This window comes from Scylla paramamosain, unplaced genomic scaffold (assembly GCF_035594125.1).
Source record: "Scylla paramamosain isolate STU-SP2022 unplaced genomic scaffold, ASM3559412v1 Contig73, whole genome shotgun sequence".
Lineage (NCBI taxonomy): Eukaryota > Metazoa > Arthropoda > Malacostraca > Decapoda > Portunidae > Scylla > Scylla paramamosain.
Genome location: NW_026973738.1, coordinates 135,001 through 155,000, shown reverse-complemented (window position 1 = coordinate 155,000; position 20,000 = coordinate 135,001). Strand labels below are relative to the sequence as shown.

The 20,000-nt window shown below is 42.2% G+C and overlaps 1 protein-coding gene and 1 long non-coding RNA gene across 5 annotated transcripts in view; one reads left to right on the top strand and one right to left on the bottom strand.

Annotated features, from left to right (window-relative positions):
* Positions 1-999, top strand: part of LOC135098688 (uncharacterized) — a 7,291-nt gene extending 6,292 nt beyond the window's left edge. The window contains exon 3 of the long non-coding RNA XR_010267277.1: positions 140-999. This is a non-coding gene — a long non-coding RNA (uncharacterized LOC135098688). The remainder of the gene's footprint in view (positions 1-139) is intronic.
* A 781-nt stretch (positions 1,000-1,780) lies between these two features.
* Positions 1,781-20,000, bottom strand: part of LOC135098686 (uncharacterized) — an 18,295-nt gene continuing 75 nt past the window's right edge. Inside the window, exons 1-10 of one of the 4 annotated variants that reach the window (XR_010267273.1) lie at positions 19,634-20,000; positions 19,119-19,200; positions 18,211-18,296; positions 14,780-14,910; positions 12,180-12,336; positions 11,575-11,736; positions 10,922-11,059; positions 10,349-10,540; positions 4,367-4,497; positions 1,781-2,247 (exon numbers count right to left, since the gene is read on the bottom strand). The exon at positions 19,634-20,000 is cut by the window's right edge and continues 75 nt beyond it. Coding sequence is in view for 1 of the 4 variants with exons in the window: in XM_064001082.1 (XP_063857152.1) it covers positions 2,209-2,247; positions 10,349-10,540; positions 10,922-11,059; positions 11,575-11,724 (519 nt within the window). In the remaining 3 variants the exon portion in view is untranslated. Of the gene's footprint in view, positions 2,248-4,366; positions 4,498-10,348; positions 10,541-10,921; positions 11,060-11,574; positions 11,737-12,179; positions 12,337-14,779; positions 14,911-17,101; positions 17,200-18,210; positions 18,297-19,118; positions 19,201-19,633 lie in introns of those variants that run through there. The other 3 variants (XR_010267274.1, XR_010267272.1, XM_064001082.1) reach the window with 3 other exon arrangements.

Sequence of the window (20,000 nt, the reverse complement as noted above, 5' to 3'; positions counted from 1 at the left end):
AATTAATATATAAATAACAGTGGCTTCCCTTTCTTCCTCCTCCTCTGTTCTTGTGTTTATTATGGGGTAATTTAAGGGCAGTAATAGTAGTAGTAGTAGTAGTAGTACTGGTGATTAAAAAACTAACCTCTTATTTCAGGTGAGGCCAGATGTTGAGAGAGGTCACTTTTCTCCTTAAGATGTCTAGGACTTAGTGACAGAGAGTCCGAGAGGAAGGTCACTTAGTAAGGAGTGCAATGAAGAGCCCCAGCTTTCCTTGAATTTCTTCTCTCCTCACTTACTTTACCAGAATCATCACATTTATATTGTAATGATGTAATAAAGAAAAATTGTACTGTAATTAATACCGGTGATTTTTAATGTGCCACTGCTTTTAATCTAACGGTGATAACAATAATAATAATCATAATTAACAATAATAAATAAAACTCCTTTCTCTCTCTGCCAATATTATTAGAGAGAGAGAGAGAGAGATGCATTGGTGTAATGGTAATAATGGGTAGTATTGTAATTACTGGTGGATGTAATTGATATAATGTTTAGTAGTCTAATGGTGTTATTAATAGATGGGTTAAGTTAATTTACTTGTGTTTTAAACTTTAATTATCTACTTGTAAATTTAGTAAGAAAATTGATTGCAATTAATAATGGCTAATGGTATTCTATTCAATGAGTTGGGTTTCATTACTGTTATGTCATTTAAATGTATTTTTACACACACACACACACACACACACATTTCTGCCTCATCCTGTGTTTATTACAAATCACAAACACAATTTCTTCCTTTGTCTTCTCAAGTTACTAAAATTACCCTTTAACTCAACAAAACACACAATTTATGCTTCCTTCTAAATCACAAAAGCACAATTTTTCCCTCACCCCAAAACAAAATCTCTCTACTCATCTCATCATTAATGTAGTTTGAGTGTTAATAAAACAATAACATTTAGTAAATATTTATTGGAAATAGTATTGATTGATTGATCTGTAAAATAAGATGTTAGTGCTGGTTTTAATAATACTGAGAACTTGAGAACAATAACAAAATCAATAAAAAAAAATAATAATAATAAATTTTTCTTTTGACAACCTACAGCAGGGCTCCCCTCAGAGTATTAGAACTCCCCCACCCCACCCCACCCCACCACCACCAACCTGGGCAGGTGAAACCCATAGACTGTAACACAGATGAAAAAAAGAGACTGCAAAATGCTCTCCCTTGTTTCATCCCACAAGTCTATGGCAAGTGAAACCCATAGAGTTTTATAGAGATGAAATTAATGGTTGAATCCTGCATAATCAGAAGGAATAAGCAAAATGTACCTCTCAAATTTGATCTCCTTAAAGGTGCATGGGCAACACTCACCCACAGATTGACAGGGAGGGGTGGGGAGGGGAGGAGTCACCCCATTTGGCTCATATGAAGCAAGTGGTCTCACCCCAACAATGTTTTAACCACTGCCATGCAAGCCAAACTATTCTATTACTAAGGCTACTTGAACACTACTTGCTACTACCTCCTCACTGACTACTGACTACTGGAGAGAGAGAGAGAGAGAGAGAGAGAGAGAGAGAGAGAGAGAGAGAGAGAGAGAGAGAGAGAGAGAGAGAAAGAAAAAGAAAGAAAAAGAAAGAAAGAAAAAGAAAGAGAGAGAGAGAGAGAGAGAGAGAGAGAGAGAGAGAGAGAGAGAGAGAGAGAGAGAGAGAGAGAGAGAGATCTGAGAAATTCACTTAAATATACTAAGAAAAAGATGGAAGGAGAGAGAAGAGATGGCTGGAGAGAGAGAGAGAGAGAGAGAGAGAGAGAGAGAGAGAGAGAGAGAGAGAGAGAGAGAGAGAGAGAGAGAGAGAGAGAGAGAGAGAAATTCACTTAAATATACTAAGAAAAGATGAAAGAGAAAGAAGAAAGTAAGAATGAAAACACTTTGATAATATACATGACATATCCTACAAATATTCTTCCTTTCAGTAATAACAATAATGCACCTATTCACAGCTTCTTTTCCTAATCATTTAATGACTCACAACTTTATTTCCATTCATTCATTACAGTAATTTCATTCACTCTAAGCATTCCTTTCTGTAAAGTAATATATTTCTTATTTTCAACTTAATTTCATAGTGATTGCAGCCACGCACACACGTCCATTCACTGAATTTCATTACGTTGCCCTGCTTATAACATCCTTTTTTCCATTATCATCATCATACAGAAAACACCTCTTGTGTGCTGCTGCTGCTGGTCTGAAAGTAAAAGGCTCGGTTATTGTGTGTGGTATGGGTTATTAGGAGGAGGAGGAGGGGGATTAATAAAAGAAGAAAAAGTAGAAGACAGCTAGATATGCAACATTGCGGCGGTGAGAGAGAGGCTGAAGACAGTCCGTTAGAGGAGAGGAGTTGATGAGACGAAAAGCTTTTGATTCCACCCTGTCTAGAAGAGCAGTATGAGTGGAACCCCCCCAGACATGTGAAGCATACTCCATACATGGACGGATAAGGCCCTTGTACAGAGTTAGCAGCTGGGGGGGTGAGAAAAACTGGCGGAGACGTCTCAGACCACCTAACTTCATAGAAGCTGTTTTAGCTAGAGATGAGATGTGAAGTTTCCAGTTCAGATTATAAGTAAAGGACAGACCGAGGATGTTCAGTGTAGAAGAGGGGACAGTTGAGTGTCATTGAAGAAGAGGGGATAGTTGTCTGGAAGGTTGTGTCTAGTTGATAGATGGAGGAATTGAGTTTTTGAGGCATTGAACAATACCAAGTTTGCTCTGCCACAATCAGAAATTTTGGAAAGATCAGAAGTCAGGCGTTCTGTGGCTTCCCTGCGTGATATGTTTACCTCCTGAAGGATTGCACGTCTATGAAAAGACGTGGAAAAGTGCAGGGTGGTATCATCAGCGTAGGAGTGGATAAGACAAGAAGTTTGGTTTAGAAGATCATTAATGAATAATAAGAAGAGAGTGGGTGACAGAACGCTGAGGAACACCACTGTTAATAGATTTAGGAGAAGAACAGTGACTGTCTACCACAGCAGCAATAGAACGGTCAGAAAGGAAACTTGAGATGAAGTTACAGAGAGAAGGATAGAAACCATAGGAGGGTAGTTTGGAGATCAAAGCTTTGTGCCAGACTCTATCAAAAGCTTTTGATATGTCCAAGGCAACAGCAAAAGTTTCACCAAAATCTCTAAAAGAGGATGACCAAGACTCAGTAAGGAAAGCCAGAAGATCACCAGTAGAGCGGCCTTGACGGAACCCATACTGGCAATCAGATAGAAGGTTGTGAAGTGATAGATGTTTAAGAATCTCCCTGTTGAGGATAGATTCAAAAACTTTAGATAGGCAGGAAATTAAAGCAATAGGACGGTAGTTTGAGGGATTAGAACGGTCACCCTTTTTAGGAACAGGTTGAATGTAGGCAAACTTCCAGCAAGAAGGAAAGGTAGATGTTGACAGACACAGCTGAAAGAGTTTGACTAGGCAAGGTGCAAGCACGGAGGCACAGTTTCGGAGAACAATAGGAGGGACCCCATCAGGTCCATAAGCCTTCCGAGGGTTTAGGCCAGCGAGGGCATGGAAAACATCATTGCAAAGAATTTTAATAGGTGGCATGAAGTAGTCAGAGGGTGGAGGAGAGGGAGGAACAAGCCCAGAATCCTCCAAGGTAGAGTTTTTAGCAAAGGTTTGAGCAAAGAGTTCAGCTTTAGAAATAGATGTGATAGCAGTGGTGCCATCTGGTTGAAATAGAGGAGGGAAAGAAGAAGAAGCAAAGTTATTGGAGATATTTTTGGTTAGATGCCAGAAATCACGAGGGGAGTTAGATCTTGAAAGGTTTTGACATTTTCTGTTAATGAAGGAGTTTTTGGCTAGTTGGAGAACAGACTTGGCATGGTTCCAGCCAGAAATATAAAGTGCATGAGATTCTGGTGATGGAAGGCTTAAGTACCTTTTGTGGGCCACCTCTCTATCATGTATAGCACGAGAACAAGCTGTGTTAAACCAAGGTTTAGAAGGTTTAGGGCAAGAAAAAGAGTGAGGAATGTACGCCTCCATGCCAGACACTATCACCTCTGTTATGCGCTCAGCACACAAAGACGGCTCTCTGACACGGAAGCAGTAGTCATTCCAAGGAAAATCAGCAAAATACCTCCTCAGGTCCCCCCAACTAGCAGAGGCAAAACACCAGAGGCACCTTCACTTAGGGGGATCCTGAGGAGGGATTGGAGTGATAGGACAAGATAAAGATATGAGATTGTGATCGGAGTTTACATACAAAATACTTATAATACAGAGAAATAAATAAAAAATAGAACAGCTTTCATGGGTACAATAATAATAGAGTCCTTTAAAGAGAATAATGTCACCTTTCATTATCAATTGTTAGCTTTGTCTTGTCTGAGGTGAGGGTGCCACTGACTTCTTCCTCTCTCAACTGTCTATAGCTTGTCTATGTCATGCTGTAGCTGACTGCATTCATCTTGTGACTGAAGTGTGTCTGAAAATCACATTGATTTTTTTTTTTTTTTTTTTTTTTTTTTTTTATGTAGGAAGGATACTGGCCAAGGGCAACAAAAATCTAATAAAAAAAAAATGCCCACTGAAATGCCAGTCCCTTAAAAGGGTCAAAGCAGTGGTCAAAAAATTGGTGGATAAGTGTCTTGAAACCTCCCTCTTGAAGGAATTCAAGTCATAGGAAGGTGGAAATACAGAAGCAGGCAAGGAGTTCCAGAGTTTACCAGAGAAAGGGATGAATGATTGAGAATACTGGTTAACTCTTGCGTTAGAGAGGTGGACAGAATAGGAGTGAGAGAAAGAAGAAAGTCTTGTGCAGCGAGGCCGCGGAAGGAGGGGAGGCATGCAGTTAGCAAGATCAGAAGAGCAGTTAGCATGAAAATAGCGGTAGAAGACAGCTAGAGATGCAACATTGCGGCAGTGAGAGAGAGGCTGAAGACAGTTAGAGGAGAGGAGTTGATGAGACGAAAAGCTTTTGATTCCACCCTGTCTAGAAGAGCAGTATGAGTGGAACCCCCCCAGACATGTGAAGCATACTCCATACATGGACGGATAAGGCCCTTGTACAGAGTTAGCAGCTGGGGGGGGTGAGAAAAACTGGCGGAGACGTCTCAGAACACCTAACTTCATAGAAGCTGTTTTAGCTAGAGATGAGATGTGAAGTTTCCAGTTCAGATTATAAGTAAAGGACAGACCGAGGATGTTCAGTGTAGAAGAGGGGGACAGTTGAGTGTCATTGAAGAAGAGGGGATAGTTGTCTGGAAGATTGTGTCGAGTTGATAGATGGAGGAATTGAGTTTTTGAGGCATTGAACAATACCAAGTTTGCTCTGCCCCAATCAGAAATTTTAGAAAGATCAGAAGTCAGGCGTTCTGTGGCTTCCCTGCGTGATATGTTTACCTCCTGAAGGGTTGCACGTCTATGAAAAGACGTGGAAAAGTGCAGGGTGGTATCATCAGCGTAGGAGTGGATAAGACAAGAAGTTTGGTTTAGAAGATCATTAATGAATAATAAGAAGAGAGTGGGTGACAGAACACTGAGGAACACCACTGTTAATAGATTTAGGAGAAGAACAGTGACTGTCTACCACAGCAGCAATAGAACGGTCAGAAAGGAAACTTGAGATGAAGTTACAGAGAGAAGGATAGAAACCGTAGGAGGGTAGTTTGGAGATCAAAGCTTTGTGCCAGACTCTATCAAAAGCTTTTGATATGTCCAAGGCAACAGCAAAAGTTTCACCAAAATCTCTAAAAGAGGATGTCCAAGACTCAGTAAGGAAAGCCAGAAGATCACCAGTAGAGCGGCCTTGATGGAACCCATACTGGCGATCAGATAGAAGGTTGTGAAGTGATAGATGTTTAAGAATCTTCCTGTTGAGGATAGATTCAAAAACTTTAGATAGGCAGGAAATTTAAGCAATACGAGTAGGACGGTAGTTTGAGGGATTAGAACGGTCACCCTTTTTAGGAACAGGCTGAATGTAGGCAAACTTCCAGCAAGAAGGAAAGGTAGATGTTGACAGACACAGCTGAAAGAGTCTGACTAGGCAAGGTGCAAGCACGGAGGCACAGTTTCGGAGAACAACAAGAGGGACCCCATCAGGTCCATAAGCCTTCCGAGGGTTTAGGCCAGCAAGGGCATGGAAAACATCATTGCAAAGAATTTTAATAGGTAGCATGAAGTATTCAGAGGGTGGAGGAGAGGGAGGAACAAGCCCAGAATCGACTAAGGTATAGTTTTATAGCAAAGGTTTGGGTTTAATGATAAGTTCTCAGCATCCCCTGAACAGTGCTTTAGACCTCACTGGGAGTAATTATCGTTTCGGCAGGTGTCTACTGCCTCCTCCTGTGAGGAATATGTAAGGGTTATTAGAGAAGAAAGGAAAAATTATGAGAAAGATGTAATGGACAAATGCAAAGAGGAACCAAAACTATTCTTCAGATATGTGAACAGCAAAATGAAAAATAAAGAAGGAATAAGCAGATTGAAGGTGAATGGTCAAGTGTGTGAGGATCCGGCTGAATTGTGTCACTGATAAGACCTAGACTAGAATATACAGCAGTAGTGTGGTCGCCATACAAGAAAAAGGATATAAGGAAGTTCGAGAGTTCAGAGAGCAGCTATGAAGATGGTACCAAGTATAAGGGGCTTGTCATATGAAGAGAGACTGGCAAGAATACGTCTACCAATGTTGGAAAAGAGGAGAGAAAGGGGAGACTTGATTGCCATATATATAGCATGTGAGGGAGCAGAGGAGGTGGACCGAAGCGGTTTAATGGTCTGGGATACACGGGACACTAGAGGACACGGGAAGAGGCTGAGGAGGAGTGCTTGTAGAAGAGATGTCACAATATAATTTCTCATATAGAACTATTGATGTATGGAATAGTCTGGATGAGGAGACGGTAAATGCATAAAGTATACATGGATTCAAGGCTTAGTTGGATATTAAAAGTCAGGCGTTCTGTGGCTTTCCTGCGTGATATGTTTACCTCCTGAAGGGTTGGATGTCTATGAAAAGACGTGGAAAAGTGCAGGGTGGTATCATCAGCGTAGGAGTGGATAGGACAAGAAGTTTGGTTTAGAAAATCATTAATGAATAATAAGAAGAGAGTGGGTGACAAGACAGAATCCTGAGGAACGCCACTGTTAATAGATTTAGGAGAAAAACAGTGACCGTCTACCACAGCAGCAATAGAACGGTCAGAAAGGAAACTTGAGATGAAGTTACAGAGAGAAGGATAGAAACCGTAGGAGGGTAGTTTGGAGATCAAAGCTTTGTGCCAGACTCTATCAAAAGCTTTTGATATGTCCAAGGCAACAGCAAAAGTTTCACCAAAATCTCTAAAAGAGGATGACCAAGACTCAGTAAGGAAAGCCAGAAGATCACCAGTAGAGCGGCCTTGATGGAACCCATACTGGCGATCAGATAGAAGGTTGTGAAGTGATAGACGTTTAAGAATCTTCCTGTTGAGGATAGATTCAAAAACTTTAGATAGGCAGGAAATTAAAGCAATAGGACAGTAGTTTGAGGGATTAGAACGGTAACCCTTTTTAGGAACAGGTTGAATGTAGGCAAACTTCCAGCAAGAAGGAAAGGTAGATGTTGACAGACAGAGCTGAAAGAGTTTGACTAGGCAAGGTGCAAGCATGGAGGCACAGTTTCGGAGAACAATAGGAGGGACCCAATCAGGTCCATAAGCCTTCCGAGGGTTTAGGCCAGCGAGGGCATGGAAAACATCATTGCAAAGAATTTTAATAGGTGGCATGAAGTAGTCAGAGGGTGGAGGAGAAGGAGGAACAAGCCCAGAATCCTCCAAGGTAGAGTTTTTAGCAAAGGTTTGAGCAAAGAGTTCAGCTTTAGAAATAGATGTGATAGCAGTGGTGCCATCTGGTTGAAATAGAGGAGGGAAAGAAGAAGAAGCAAAGTTATTGGAGATATTTTTGGCTAGATGCCAGAAATCATGAGGGGAGTTAGATCTTGAAAGGTTTTGACATTTTCTGTTAATGAAGGAGTTTTTGGCTAGTTGGAGAACAGACTTAGCATGGTTTCGGCCAGAAATATAAAGTGCATGAGATTCTGGTGATGGAAGGCTTAAGTACCTTTTGTGGGCCACCTCTCTATCATGTATAGCACGAGAACAAGCTGTGTTAAACAAAGATCTGGAAGGTTTAGGACGAGAAAAAGAGTGAGGAATGTACGCCTCCATGCCAGACACTATCACCTCTGTTATGCGCTCAGCACACAAAGACGGGTCTCTGACACGGAAGCAGTGGTCATTCCAAGGAAAATCAGCAAAATACCTCCTCAGGTCCCCCAACTAGCAGAGGCAAAACACCAGAGGCACCTTCACTTAGGGGGGTCCTGAGGAGGGATTGAAGTGATAGGACAAGATAAAGATATGAGATTGTGATCGGAGGAGCCCAACAGAGAAGAAAGGGTGACAGCATAAGCAGAAGGATTAGAGGTCAGGAAAAGGTCAAGAATGTTGGGTGTATCTCCAAGACTGTCAGGAATAAGAGTAGAGTGTTGCACCAATTGCTCTAGGTCATGGAGGACAGCAAAGTTGTAGGCTAGTTCACCAGCATGGTCTGTGAAGGGAGAGGAAAGCCAAAGCTGGTGATGAACATTTAAATCTCCAAGAATGGAGATCTCTGCAAAAGGGAAGAGTCAAAAATTGGAGGATAAGTGTCTTGAAACCTCACCTTTCAAAGAATTCAAGTCATAGGAAGGTGGAAAAACAGAAGCACAGAGAGAGAGAGAGAGAGAGAGAGAGAGAGAGAGAGAGAGAGAGAGAGAGAGAGAGAGAGAGAGAGAGAGAGAGAGAGAGAGAGAGAGAGAGAATTTAATAAACATGTATAGAATGATAAATGGTATGGAAAATGTGGAAAAAGAATGTTTAATAACTTTAGATATACAGAGTACATGGGGACACAGTAAGAAGCTGAAGAAAGTTAACTGTAGAAGAGACATCAAGGAGTAAAGTTTTCCTCAGAAGTGTGAACAAATGTAATGATTTCAGCAAGACGTCAATGCTGTAACAGTCCATATTTTTAAGGCCAAACTGGACACATATAGAGATGGGATACCATGAGATTACTCCACTCCTATAAACCATAACTAGGTCCAAACTTCTTGTCCTATCCACTCCTACGCTGATGATACCACCCTGCACTTTTCCACGTCTTTTCATAGACGTCCAACCCTTCAGGAGGTAAACATATCACGCAGGGAAGCCACAGAACACCTGACTTCTGATCTTTCTAAAATTTCTGATTGGGGCAGAGAAAACTTGGTATTGTTCAATGCCTCAAAAACTCAATTCCTCCATCTATTAACTCGACACAACCTTCCAGACAACTATCCCCTCTTCTTCAATGACACTCAACTGTCCCCCTCTTCTACACTGAACATCCTCAGTCTGTCCTTTACTTATAATCTGAACTGGAAACTTCACATCTCATCTCTAGCTAAAACAGCATCTATGAAGTTAGGTGTTCTGAGACGTCTCCGAAAGTTTTCTCACCCCCCCAGCTGCTAACTCTGTACAAGGGCCTTATCCGTCCATGTATGGAGTATGCTTCACATGTCTGGGGGGTTCCACTCATACTGCTCTTCTAGACAGGGTGGAATCAAAAGCTTTTCGTCTCATCAACTCCTCTCCTCTAACTGACTGTCTTCAGCCCCTCTCTCACCGCCGCAATGTTGCATATCTAGCTGTCTTCTCCCGCTATTTTCATGCTAACTGCTCTTCTGATCTTGCTAACTGCATGCCTCCCCTCCTTCCACGGCCTCGCTGCACAAGACTTTCTTTTTTCTCTCACCCCTATTCTGTCCACCTCTCTAATGCAAGAGTTAACCAGTATTCTCAATCATTCATCCCTTTCTCTGGTAAACTCTGGAACTCCCTGCCTGCTTCTGTATTTCCACCTTCCTATGACTTGAATTCCTTCAAGAGGGAGGTTTCAAGACACTTATCCATCAATTTTTGACCACAGCTTTGACCCTTTTATGGGACTGACATTTCAGTGGGCATTTTTTTATAAGATTTTTGTTGCCCTTGGCCAGTGTCACTCATACATTAAAAAAAAAAAAAAAAAAAAAAAAAAAGCTGGCAATCCCACACACACACACACACACACACACACACACACACACACACACACACAGACATCATTCACACTCTTAGCCCCATCAGTCCCTAGTGGAAAAGGACAGTCAGACACAGCACAGCTGGTCACATACATCCAAACAGAATTTGACTTAATCCTGTAAAATACAAACAGGTCTATACAAAATACAGAAAAGACATGCAAGTGGAGGCATCACCAACCTCCTCCGGGAATCTGGCAGGACAAACGGCACGGCAGAACCCATTCTTGCTCCCGTACTCCACATGCTGGTCTAGCATCATCGAGTGGGCAAAGCGGTTGTAGCGTTTCTCCCACTCACTCTCTCTGCTGAAGTCTCTGTTCTGAATCTGACGCAGAAGCTGAGGCGACAGTACCGGCAGCACAGCGTCAACCTGAGGAATGTCACCAATGTTCAGTCATTCAAATCATAAAAACACTATTGAAACTCCCCTTAACTTCCACTAGAGCTTGTTGAAAGTGAGAGACACAGCACTGCAACACATAAGAACAGCATCCTCTTAGGAAAATGTTCCTGCTGTGTGTGGATTTGTGAGAGAAAAGTACACAGTTGTTTTGCAGGAGTGAAGCCATTCTGAAAGATAATGTGTCACCTTTTGGAGAAATGGCACACACACACACACACACACACACACACACACACACACACACACACACACACACACACACACACACACACACACACACACATACCAGCACACACTGACTTGCATCATCCCCATGTCAAGACAAGGTGGGATGGAGTCTTTATGTACCTTGATGAACCACTTGTGGATGCTGTTCCATGGATCACACCTCAGGCTGCTCTTAACTTGTGTGTTCTTCTTAGACTCTTGCAGAAGCAACACATACAATCTGTTGCCCTCCATGGGATTCCTCAGCTGAGATGCAAGCTGTGGGAAGAATCAAACCAATAATGAAGGCTCTCTCTAGGTAATAAATGACGCCAGTGAAGCAGACTTCCTGGAACCAATACAAAGCAAGTCACTTCTACAGGGATCATCAACATCTTACTGGAAAATATGTAAACTTATTCTCTTATGCCAAGCAAAATCATGGCATCTCACAACACAAGGAATTTCCTTATCTTCAGATCTGCTCCAAACTAATTTAATTTGTTCCTCCTGTCAGCTAATGAGTAAAGTTGAGGCATTCCCACCACCAAGATCTGACTGTGTGAAGCACACCTGTCAGCTAGTGAGTAAAGGAATGAAAGTGAGATAACTCCAGCAGGTCCCTTCCCCCTCAGCTCACCAGTCAGGTCACCAGTCAATTAGATCTGGTCCAAACTATGTGAAGTACACCTCCACTCAACAAGTGAATGAAGGAATGAAATTAAGATACCCCTAGCATTTCCATCTCTTTCCCTGAGCTAAGGTTGCCAGCACAGCCTGACTGACTGACCCACCTGCAGTGCATCCTCCCTGGTGTCCTGGGCATGGATCACCACCACCTTTGACTGGAACCCTGACTGCTTGCCATCCACACTGTCTAAGCAAGATTCCACCACCAGCACCTGCGGATCCCTCTGGATAGACAGTGAAGGTCTTAGCAGCATCACTCCCTGGCTCTGTGAATAATGTGAAAGATTTCAACACAGTGTTCTCAAGATTTCAATAGTCAATATCTTCCATGGCTACACAGGCCCACAGTCTTATCAAACAAACTTCCAATTGATTTATTATAACTAATTAATCAGACATTTGAATCAAGTGACTGAGATGTCAGGGAGTCAAGACAGGCTCATGCAGTAGTGGCCAGTCAAAGCAGCAGAGTGGAAGGAACTAATTCTCAAAGAGTGGTGGATGAAAAGAACAGACTCAGTAATCAGGTTGTTAGTGCTGAGTCACTAGGGAGATTTTAAAAGAAGATACACAAATCTAGGGATAGGGATAAGTGGAAATAAGTAGACACATTCAATTCAGGAAGTGCCATGTGCAGGCCTGATGGCTCCTTGCAGCTCCCCTCATGTTCTCATGTTGTTATGTTCGCCAAGACACTGAAGCGACTCACTCAGGCGCACAAACTTCTCCAGCTTGGAGAGAATGTCTCGGCGGTTGTGCTCAAGTAGGGTCTTCAGGAACCTCTTAACAGTAAGGTCCTGGAAGTGTGGGCACTCCTCCATCGTGGTGAAAACTGCGTGGGTGAAGGCATCGCTTCTCAGGCACCGCTGCAAAGTATTACAGCCTCCCTTATTTTTTTTTTTTTTTTTTATGTAGGAAGGATACTGGCCAAGGGCAACAAAAATCTAATAAAAAAAAATGCCCACTGAAATGCCAGTCCCTAAAAGGGTCAAAGCAGTGGTCAAAAATTGGTGGATAAGTGTGTTGAAACCTCCCTCTTGAAGGAATTCAAGTCATAGGAAGGTGGAAATACAGAAGCAGGCAAGGAGTTCCAGAGTTTACCAGAGAAAGGGATGAATGATTGAGAATACTGGTTAACTCTTGCGTTAGAGAGGTGGACAGAATAGGAGTGAGAGAAAGAAGAAAGTCTTGTGCAGCGAGGCCGCGGAAGGAGGGGAGGCATGCAATTAGCAAGATCAGAAGAGCAGTTAGCATGAAAATAGCGGTAGAAGACAGCTAGAGATGCAACATTGCGGCGGTGAGAGAGAGGCTGGAGACAGTCAGTTAGAGGAGAGGAGTTGATGAGACGAAAAGCTTTTGATTCCACCCTGTCTAGAACAGCAGTATGAGTGGAACCCCCCCAGATATGTGAAGCATACTCCATACATGGACGGATAAGGCCCTTGTACAGAGTTAGCAGCTGGGGGGGTGAGAAAAACTGGCGGAGACGTCTCAGAACACCTAACTTCATAGAAGCTGTTTTAGCTAGAGATGAGATGTGAAGTTTCCAGTTCAGATTATAAGTAAAGGACAGACCGAGGATGTTCAGTGTAGAAGAGGGGGACAGTTGAGTGTCATTGAAGAAGAGGGGATAGTTGTCTGGAAGATTGTGTCGAGTTGATAGATGGAGGAATTGAGTTTTTGAGGCATTGAACAATACCAAGTTTGCTCTGCCCCAATCAGAAATTTTAGAAAGATCAGAAGTCAGGCGTTCTGTGGCTTCCCTGCATGATATGTTTACCTCCTGAAGGGTTGGACGTCTATGAAAAGACGTGGAAAAGTGCAGGGTGGTATCATCAGCGTAGGAGTGGATAGGACAAGAAGTTTGGTTTAGAAGATCATTTATGAATAATAAGAAGAGAGTGGGTGACAGGACAGAACCCTGAGGAACACAACTGTTAATAGATTTAGGAGAAGAACAGTGACTGTCTACCACAGCAGCAATAGAACGGTCAGAAAGGAAACTTGAGATGAAGTTACAGAGAGAAGGATAGAAACCATAGGAGGGTAGTTTGGAAATCAAAGCTTTGTGCCAGACTCTATCAAAGGCTTTTGATATGTCCAAGGCAACAGCAAAAGTTTCACCAAAGTCTCTAAAAGAGGATGACCAAGACTCAGTAAGGAAAGCCAGAAGATCACCAGTAGAGCGGCCTTGACGGAACCCATACTGGCGATCAGATAGAAGGTTGTGAAGTGATAGATGTTTAAGAATCTTCCTGTTGAGGATAGATTCAAAAACTTTAGATAAGCAGGAAATTAAAGCAATAGGACGGTAGTTTGAGGGATTAGAGCGGTCACCCTTTTTAGGAACAGGTTGAATGTAGGCAAACTTCCAGCAAGAAGGAAAGGTAGATGTTGACAGACAGAGCTGAAAGAGTTTGACTAGGCAAGGTGCAAGCACGGAGGCACAGTTTCGGAGAACAATAGGAGGGACCCCATCAGGTCCATAAGCCTTCCGAGGGTTTAGGCCAGCGAGGGCATGGAAAACATCATTGCAAAGAATTTTAATAGGTGGCATGAAGTAGTCAGAGGGTGGAGGAGAGGGAGGAACAAGCCCAGAATCCTCCAAGGTAGAGTTTTTAGCAAAGGTTTGAGCGAAGAGTTCAGCTTTAGAAATAGATGTGATAGCAGTGGTGCCATCTGGTTGAAATAGAGGAGGGAAAGAAGAAGAAGCAAAGTTATTGGAGATGTTTTTGGCTAGATGCCAGAAATCACGAGGGGAGTTAGATCTTGAAAGGTTTTGACATTTTCTGTTAATGAAGGAGTTTTTGGCTAGTTGGAGAACATACTTGGCATGGTTCTGGGCAGAAATATAAAGTGCATGAGATTCTGGTGATGGAAGGCTTAAGTACCTTTTGTGGGCCACCTCTCTATCATGTATAGCACGAGAACAAGCTGTGTTAAACCAAGGTTTAGAAGGTTTAGGACGAGAAAAAGAGTGAGGAATGTACGCCTCCATGCCAGACACTATCACCTCTGTTATGCGCTCAGCACACAAAGACGGCTCTCTGACACGGAAGCAGTGGTCATTCCAAGGAAAATCAGCAAAATACCTCCTCAGGTCCCCCCAACTAGCAGAGGCAAAACGCCAGAGGCACCTTCACTTAGGGGGATCCTGAGGAGGGATTGGAGTGATAGGACAAGATAAAGATATGAGATTGTGATCGGAGTTTACATACAAAATACTTATAATACAGAGAAATAAATAAAAAATAGAACAGCTTTCATGGGTACAATAATAATAGAGTCCTTTAAAGAGAATAATGTCACCTTTCATTATCAATTGTTAGCTTTGTCTTGTCTGAGGTGAGGGTGCCACTGACTTCTTCCTCTCTCAACTGTCTATAGCTTGTCTATGTCATGCTGTAGCTGACTGCATTCATCTTGTGACTGAAGTGTGTCTGAAAATCACATTGATGATCATTAAATAATTCATATGCCATCCATACAATCACATAAGAACATAAGAACATAAGAAATAAGGGAAGCTGCAAGAAGCGAGCAGGCTTACACGTGGCAGTCCCTGTATGAAACACTCCTACCTATTTCCATCTGCTATCCCCATCCATAAACTTGTCTAATCTTCTCTTAAAGCTCTCTAGTGTCCTACCACTAACTACATGATTACTGAGTCCGTTCCACTCATCTACCACTCTATTTGAGAACCAATTTTTTCCTATCTCCTTCCTAAACCTAAATTTTTCAAGCTTGAACCCGTTATTTCTTGTTCAAAGGTTGGCTATTTGTCTGGAATGAATATGAGTACAATGCAAGGTGAGGCACCACACAGGATATGAATGCAGCCCGACACTCTCCAATGTACAAAACCTTAGTTAGCTGCACCCATAAATTAACATTAAAATTATATTAAAATGCCCTTTAGTCCCTCCCAAATAACACCATATCAATGTGTCAATGTGTATTCAATGCATATTAATAACACAGCTGCCTTGAAATATTTCAATATACAGTCTGCATAACACCTACCTACACTCACCTCACATAACAACAAAACAACCTCTCTCTCACACACACACACACACACACACACACACACACACACACACACACACACACACACACACACACACACACACACACACCTCATGAATATTTCCTTGAACCTAACCTAACCTAACCTAACCTACACTCACCTCACCTAACAAGAAAATAAGCTCTCTTTCACTCTCTCACACACACAGACACACACACACACACACACACACACACACACACACACACACACACACACACACGTCTCAGAAACATGCTGCCCGCCTGATGCGCCTCGGCCTACTCGTGCCACCAGACACCACAATAAGATGACGCCCCTAAAGGTGCCACGTAAGGACCGGTACAGACTCAGTGTGATTCCCACCATGGTGCGAGCCATCAATCAATAGTCTCTTCTAGATTTGACTTACCTTTAGGATTAATGTCAAGTATTTCCCCACCACCAATGTACATTTTCAGTTTGTTGACTGCCTAAAGAATAAACCGTTTATTATTATTATTATTATTATTATTATTATTATTATTATTATTATTATTACACACACACACACACACACACACACACACACACACACACCTCATGAATATTCCCTTGAAGTGTTCCTTTGACGTGACCCGAGACACGAGGCCTTCCTGGTACAAGTTAATTTAGTGAATACTTGCAAACTTGTACTTGTTAGGCTAGGTCATTTTTGGTTAAATTAGGTTAATGAAGGAGGTTAATGAAGGTAGTTTAGGTTAGGTTAATGACCTCAGCAAAGCCCTGTTTTCATAATATTCTAATTCTCATTCTTAGACAATTCTTAGACATTCTTAGACAAGGAATGTGAAAAGTGGTTCATCTCTCTCTCTCTCTCTCTCAAGCCAGCTACTCAAGCTTGACTGGGGCACAGGAACAAAAAAAGCAACATTGCATGTACTTTGTTAAACTGAAATTTTATATCACACCCTAAAAAAAAAAAAAAAAAAAAAAAAATAAATAAAAAATAAAAAAAAACAAGCATATATAACACACAGACACACACACACACACACACACACACACACACACACACACACACACACACACACACACCCTAGGGAGTCATTAACCTAACCTAACCACCACTACCACCACCTAACCTGGTGCCACTCATGAAGGAATGTGGTCCCAGGATGACTGGGCTTATGGCTTAGTCAAAATGGGTTCCCAGTTATTAATTTGTGTTACAGTTATGCTTATAAGGACTCCACACATTGCTTCTGGCACTGCTAATTGCTTTGTGTCACAGTGAAATGGTAAAAGATCACCCATTGCTACACATCTTGCCATGCAGTATCAAATTAATAACCTTATACAAGTCACAGCAGCCTGTTATTAAGAAATTAAGGTTTTAAATGTAGACAGTCTTTCATGAGCTTGCATTGATGGGATATGCTACTTATAGTGACAAATTCCTAACAAAAACTTCATTAATCTCAAGAAACCAACAGAATCCCAAATGGAAACAAATATCTATTCTGTATTTCCACAATTCCTCTATTTAAGTGCACACCGAGGCATCTGTACATTCCCTTAACCTTAATCTTTCTACTCACCGCGGGAAAAGTGCAGCTGAAGGAGGGAGCAGGAAAAAAAAGCCACATTTTGAAGCCAAGCCATTCCTGACCTGCGCTATGTGACTTACTAGGGGAAGAGACCGCGGGCTTAAATGTTTTCTTTGTTATGGTTATGTTAGCATTTATCTCTGGCTTTTTTTCGTATTTTTCCCATTATTAATTTTTCATGTTCTTATTTTGTAATGCCTTAGTGACAGTGTTAATGATGAACCAATCCAATTATATAATTTTTTTTTTTTTTATTTGGGTGGATGGGGGAATTTCTTGGTCTACAAATCTTCATTACACACATAATCCCAGTGGCTGTACTTAAGATAAAAACTGTTTGCTCTAGAACACTCCTGGCTTTACATATCTGCTTTACTTACGGTCCCAAAACATTTTACAGTATTCAAGCCTAACACATTTCAGTCTGATAAATGCTTGATATAATCTGTTGTTTATCATATCCTCTAACTCAACTTTGTTTTATGGGTGAGGATGACTTAATTAAAATGAATCCAAAACATTTTCCCACACAAGATATTAGGAATTATAACTTATTCTCTAAAGACTCAAGTTTGTTTATGTGTGAAGCCTACATTACCTACTCCACACAAGATATTAGCAATTATATCGTTATTTTTAAAGACTTAATTTTGTCTGTGTGTGTGTGGGAGACCAAACTGAAAACATAGTTATTTCAATTACTCGGTAAATTCACCTAGGAGAGGTATATCTGTGACCACCTAACCTGCTAGTATCTCCTAAAGTAAACTCCATTCAAAAGTTTCAGTGATAGGCAGGTGAGGTATAGAGAGGTCAAACTCCACCACCCCTCTTTAATTTGAGAGAAAATAATAGAAAACTTCAAGAGAGAGAGAGAGAGAGAGAGAGAGAGAGAGAATTGGTGGGACATGATATAGTTTACTTGAGTGGAGAAGAGGTCAGGAAGAAGATAAATAAATGAATAAATAAATAAAACGCTATTTTCTCCACCACCCATTCCTTACCCATCAAAAAAAATTAAATAAATAAACAAAAAAAACATTATTTTCTCCCTGTCACCCATTTCTTCACCCATTTCTTCCCCATCACCCATCACTTACCGAGTCCAGCACCACCGCCACCGTGTAGTTGAATGGGAGATGGGCAGCCGTCCCATACACTGTGTTCTGGAAGATCCCAATGGCAACTGTAATGGGAGGGGAATGGGTTAGCAGGACTGGTGATGGTGATGAGGAGGAGGAGGAGGAGAGAAGATAAGGAAGAGATAAAGAAAAAAAACAGATAGAAACTAAATTATTTATCCTCCTCCTCCTCCTCCTCCTCCTCCTCCTCTTCCTCCTCCTCCTCCTCCTGTCTTCCTCTGCAATCATCAAAGTAGACGTTTAAGTTAGAATCTCTCTCTCTCTCTCTCTCTCTCTCTCTCTCTCTCTCTCTCTCTCTCTCTCTCTCTCTCTGTAATTCCTTCATTTCTTAGTCATTATTAACTTCATTTCCTTTACACTTCCAAACACCTCTGAACAACCCCAAACACACCCACACACACCCAGACACCACCACACACCCGCAAACACACCCACACACACCCAGACAACACCACACACCCGCAAACACACCCACACACACCCAGGACACCACCACACACACCCGCAAACACACACACACACACACCCAGACACCACCACACACCCGCAAACACACACACACACACCCAGACAACACTACACAACCTCCAAACACACCCAAACACACCCACACTAACTCAGACGTGTCCTCCCTCACCCCCCCTCACCCCCAATATGTAATCACCCCTTATATGTAATTCATATAAGATAAATTAGTTTAATATTCTGTCCTCTTCTCTCTCTCTCTCACACACACACACACATACACTTCAATGATACACAAAATAATAATAACAAAAATAAGAAATAAAGAATGAATAGGGAATGATTGATAATACAACTCTTTCTCTCTCTCTCTCTCTCTCTCTCTCTCTCTCTCTACATACGTTCTTGGCAGTGATGAACATATTCCGAGGCATCAGTGTTCAGACTCTGTGCACAACTAAGGTCAGGAACACAAGGCAGTACCTGGAAAGAGGAGAGAGGTTAGGAGGAGGAGGAGGAGGAGGAGGAGGAGGAGGAGGAGGAGGAGAAGGAGGAGGAGGAGGAGGAGAGAGGAGGAGGAAGAGGAGGATAACAAAAGACAGAGGAGGAGGAGGAGAAAGAAGGGGGAAGGAGAACGAGGAGGCAGAAAGAGAAGAATAATAGGAATAAGAACAAGAAAAACATGAGTAAGAAGAAGAACAAGAAGAAAGGCAAATAGAAGAAGAAGAAGAAAAAGATAAGACAATAAGATAAAAACCAAAGATATATATATATATAAAGCAAAAACACACTTACCAAACCTACACAAACATGAACCAAGCCTCTCTGGAACACAACAGCTGACACCACACCTCCCCAAACAACACTCCCCAACCCAGTGGAGCCGTACAAACCTACACACACACACAAAACAAACCTGTCAGGCGGCTCTTCGTTAAACGGCTCGGAATCTTGAAGGGGTGTCAAGATTCCGGAATCAGGTGTGACCTCAGCAACATTCCTTGGTCCTCCGGGGGCTCCCAATTGGGGTCCTCAAGGGCGGGGTGATGGCCGGGTCATGGGGAGGGTGATCCGCCAGGGGTGTTGACACGGGACAGATCTACAGAAGCTAAGGGTGCCAGGTAGTCCCCAGTGTGGTGTCTGTCAGGGCCCGAGTCCCCTGCGCCTTCCTTGCTGTACATGTTGATGGTGAGGCTGAGGTGGTGGTGACTGGTGATTGAGAGAGGCATGGTGGGGTGTTTGGGGGTCCTGGGGGTGTCTGGGTAAGTTATGCGGTGTTTTGG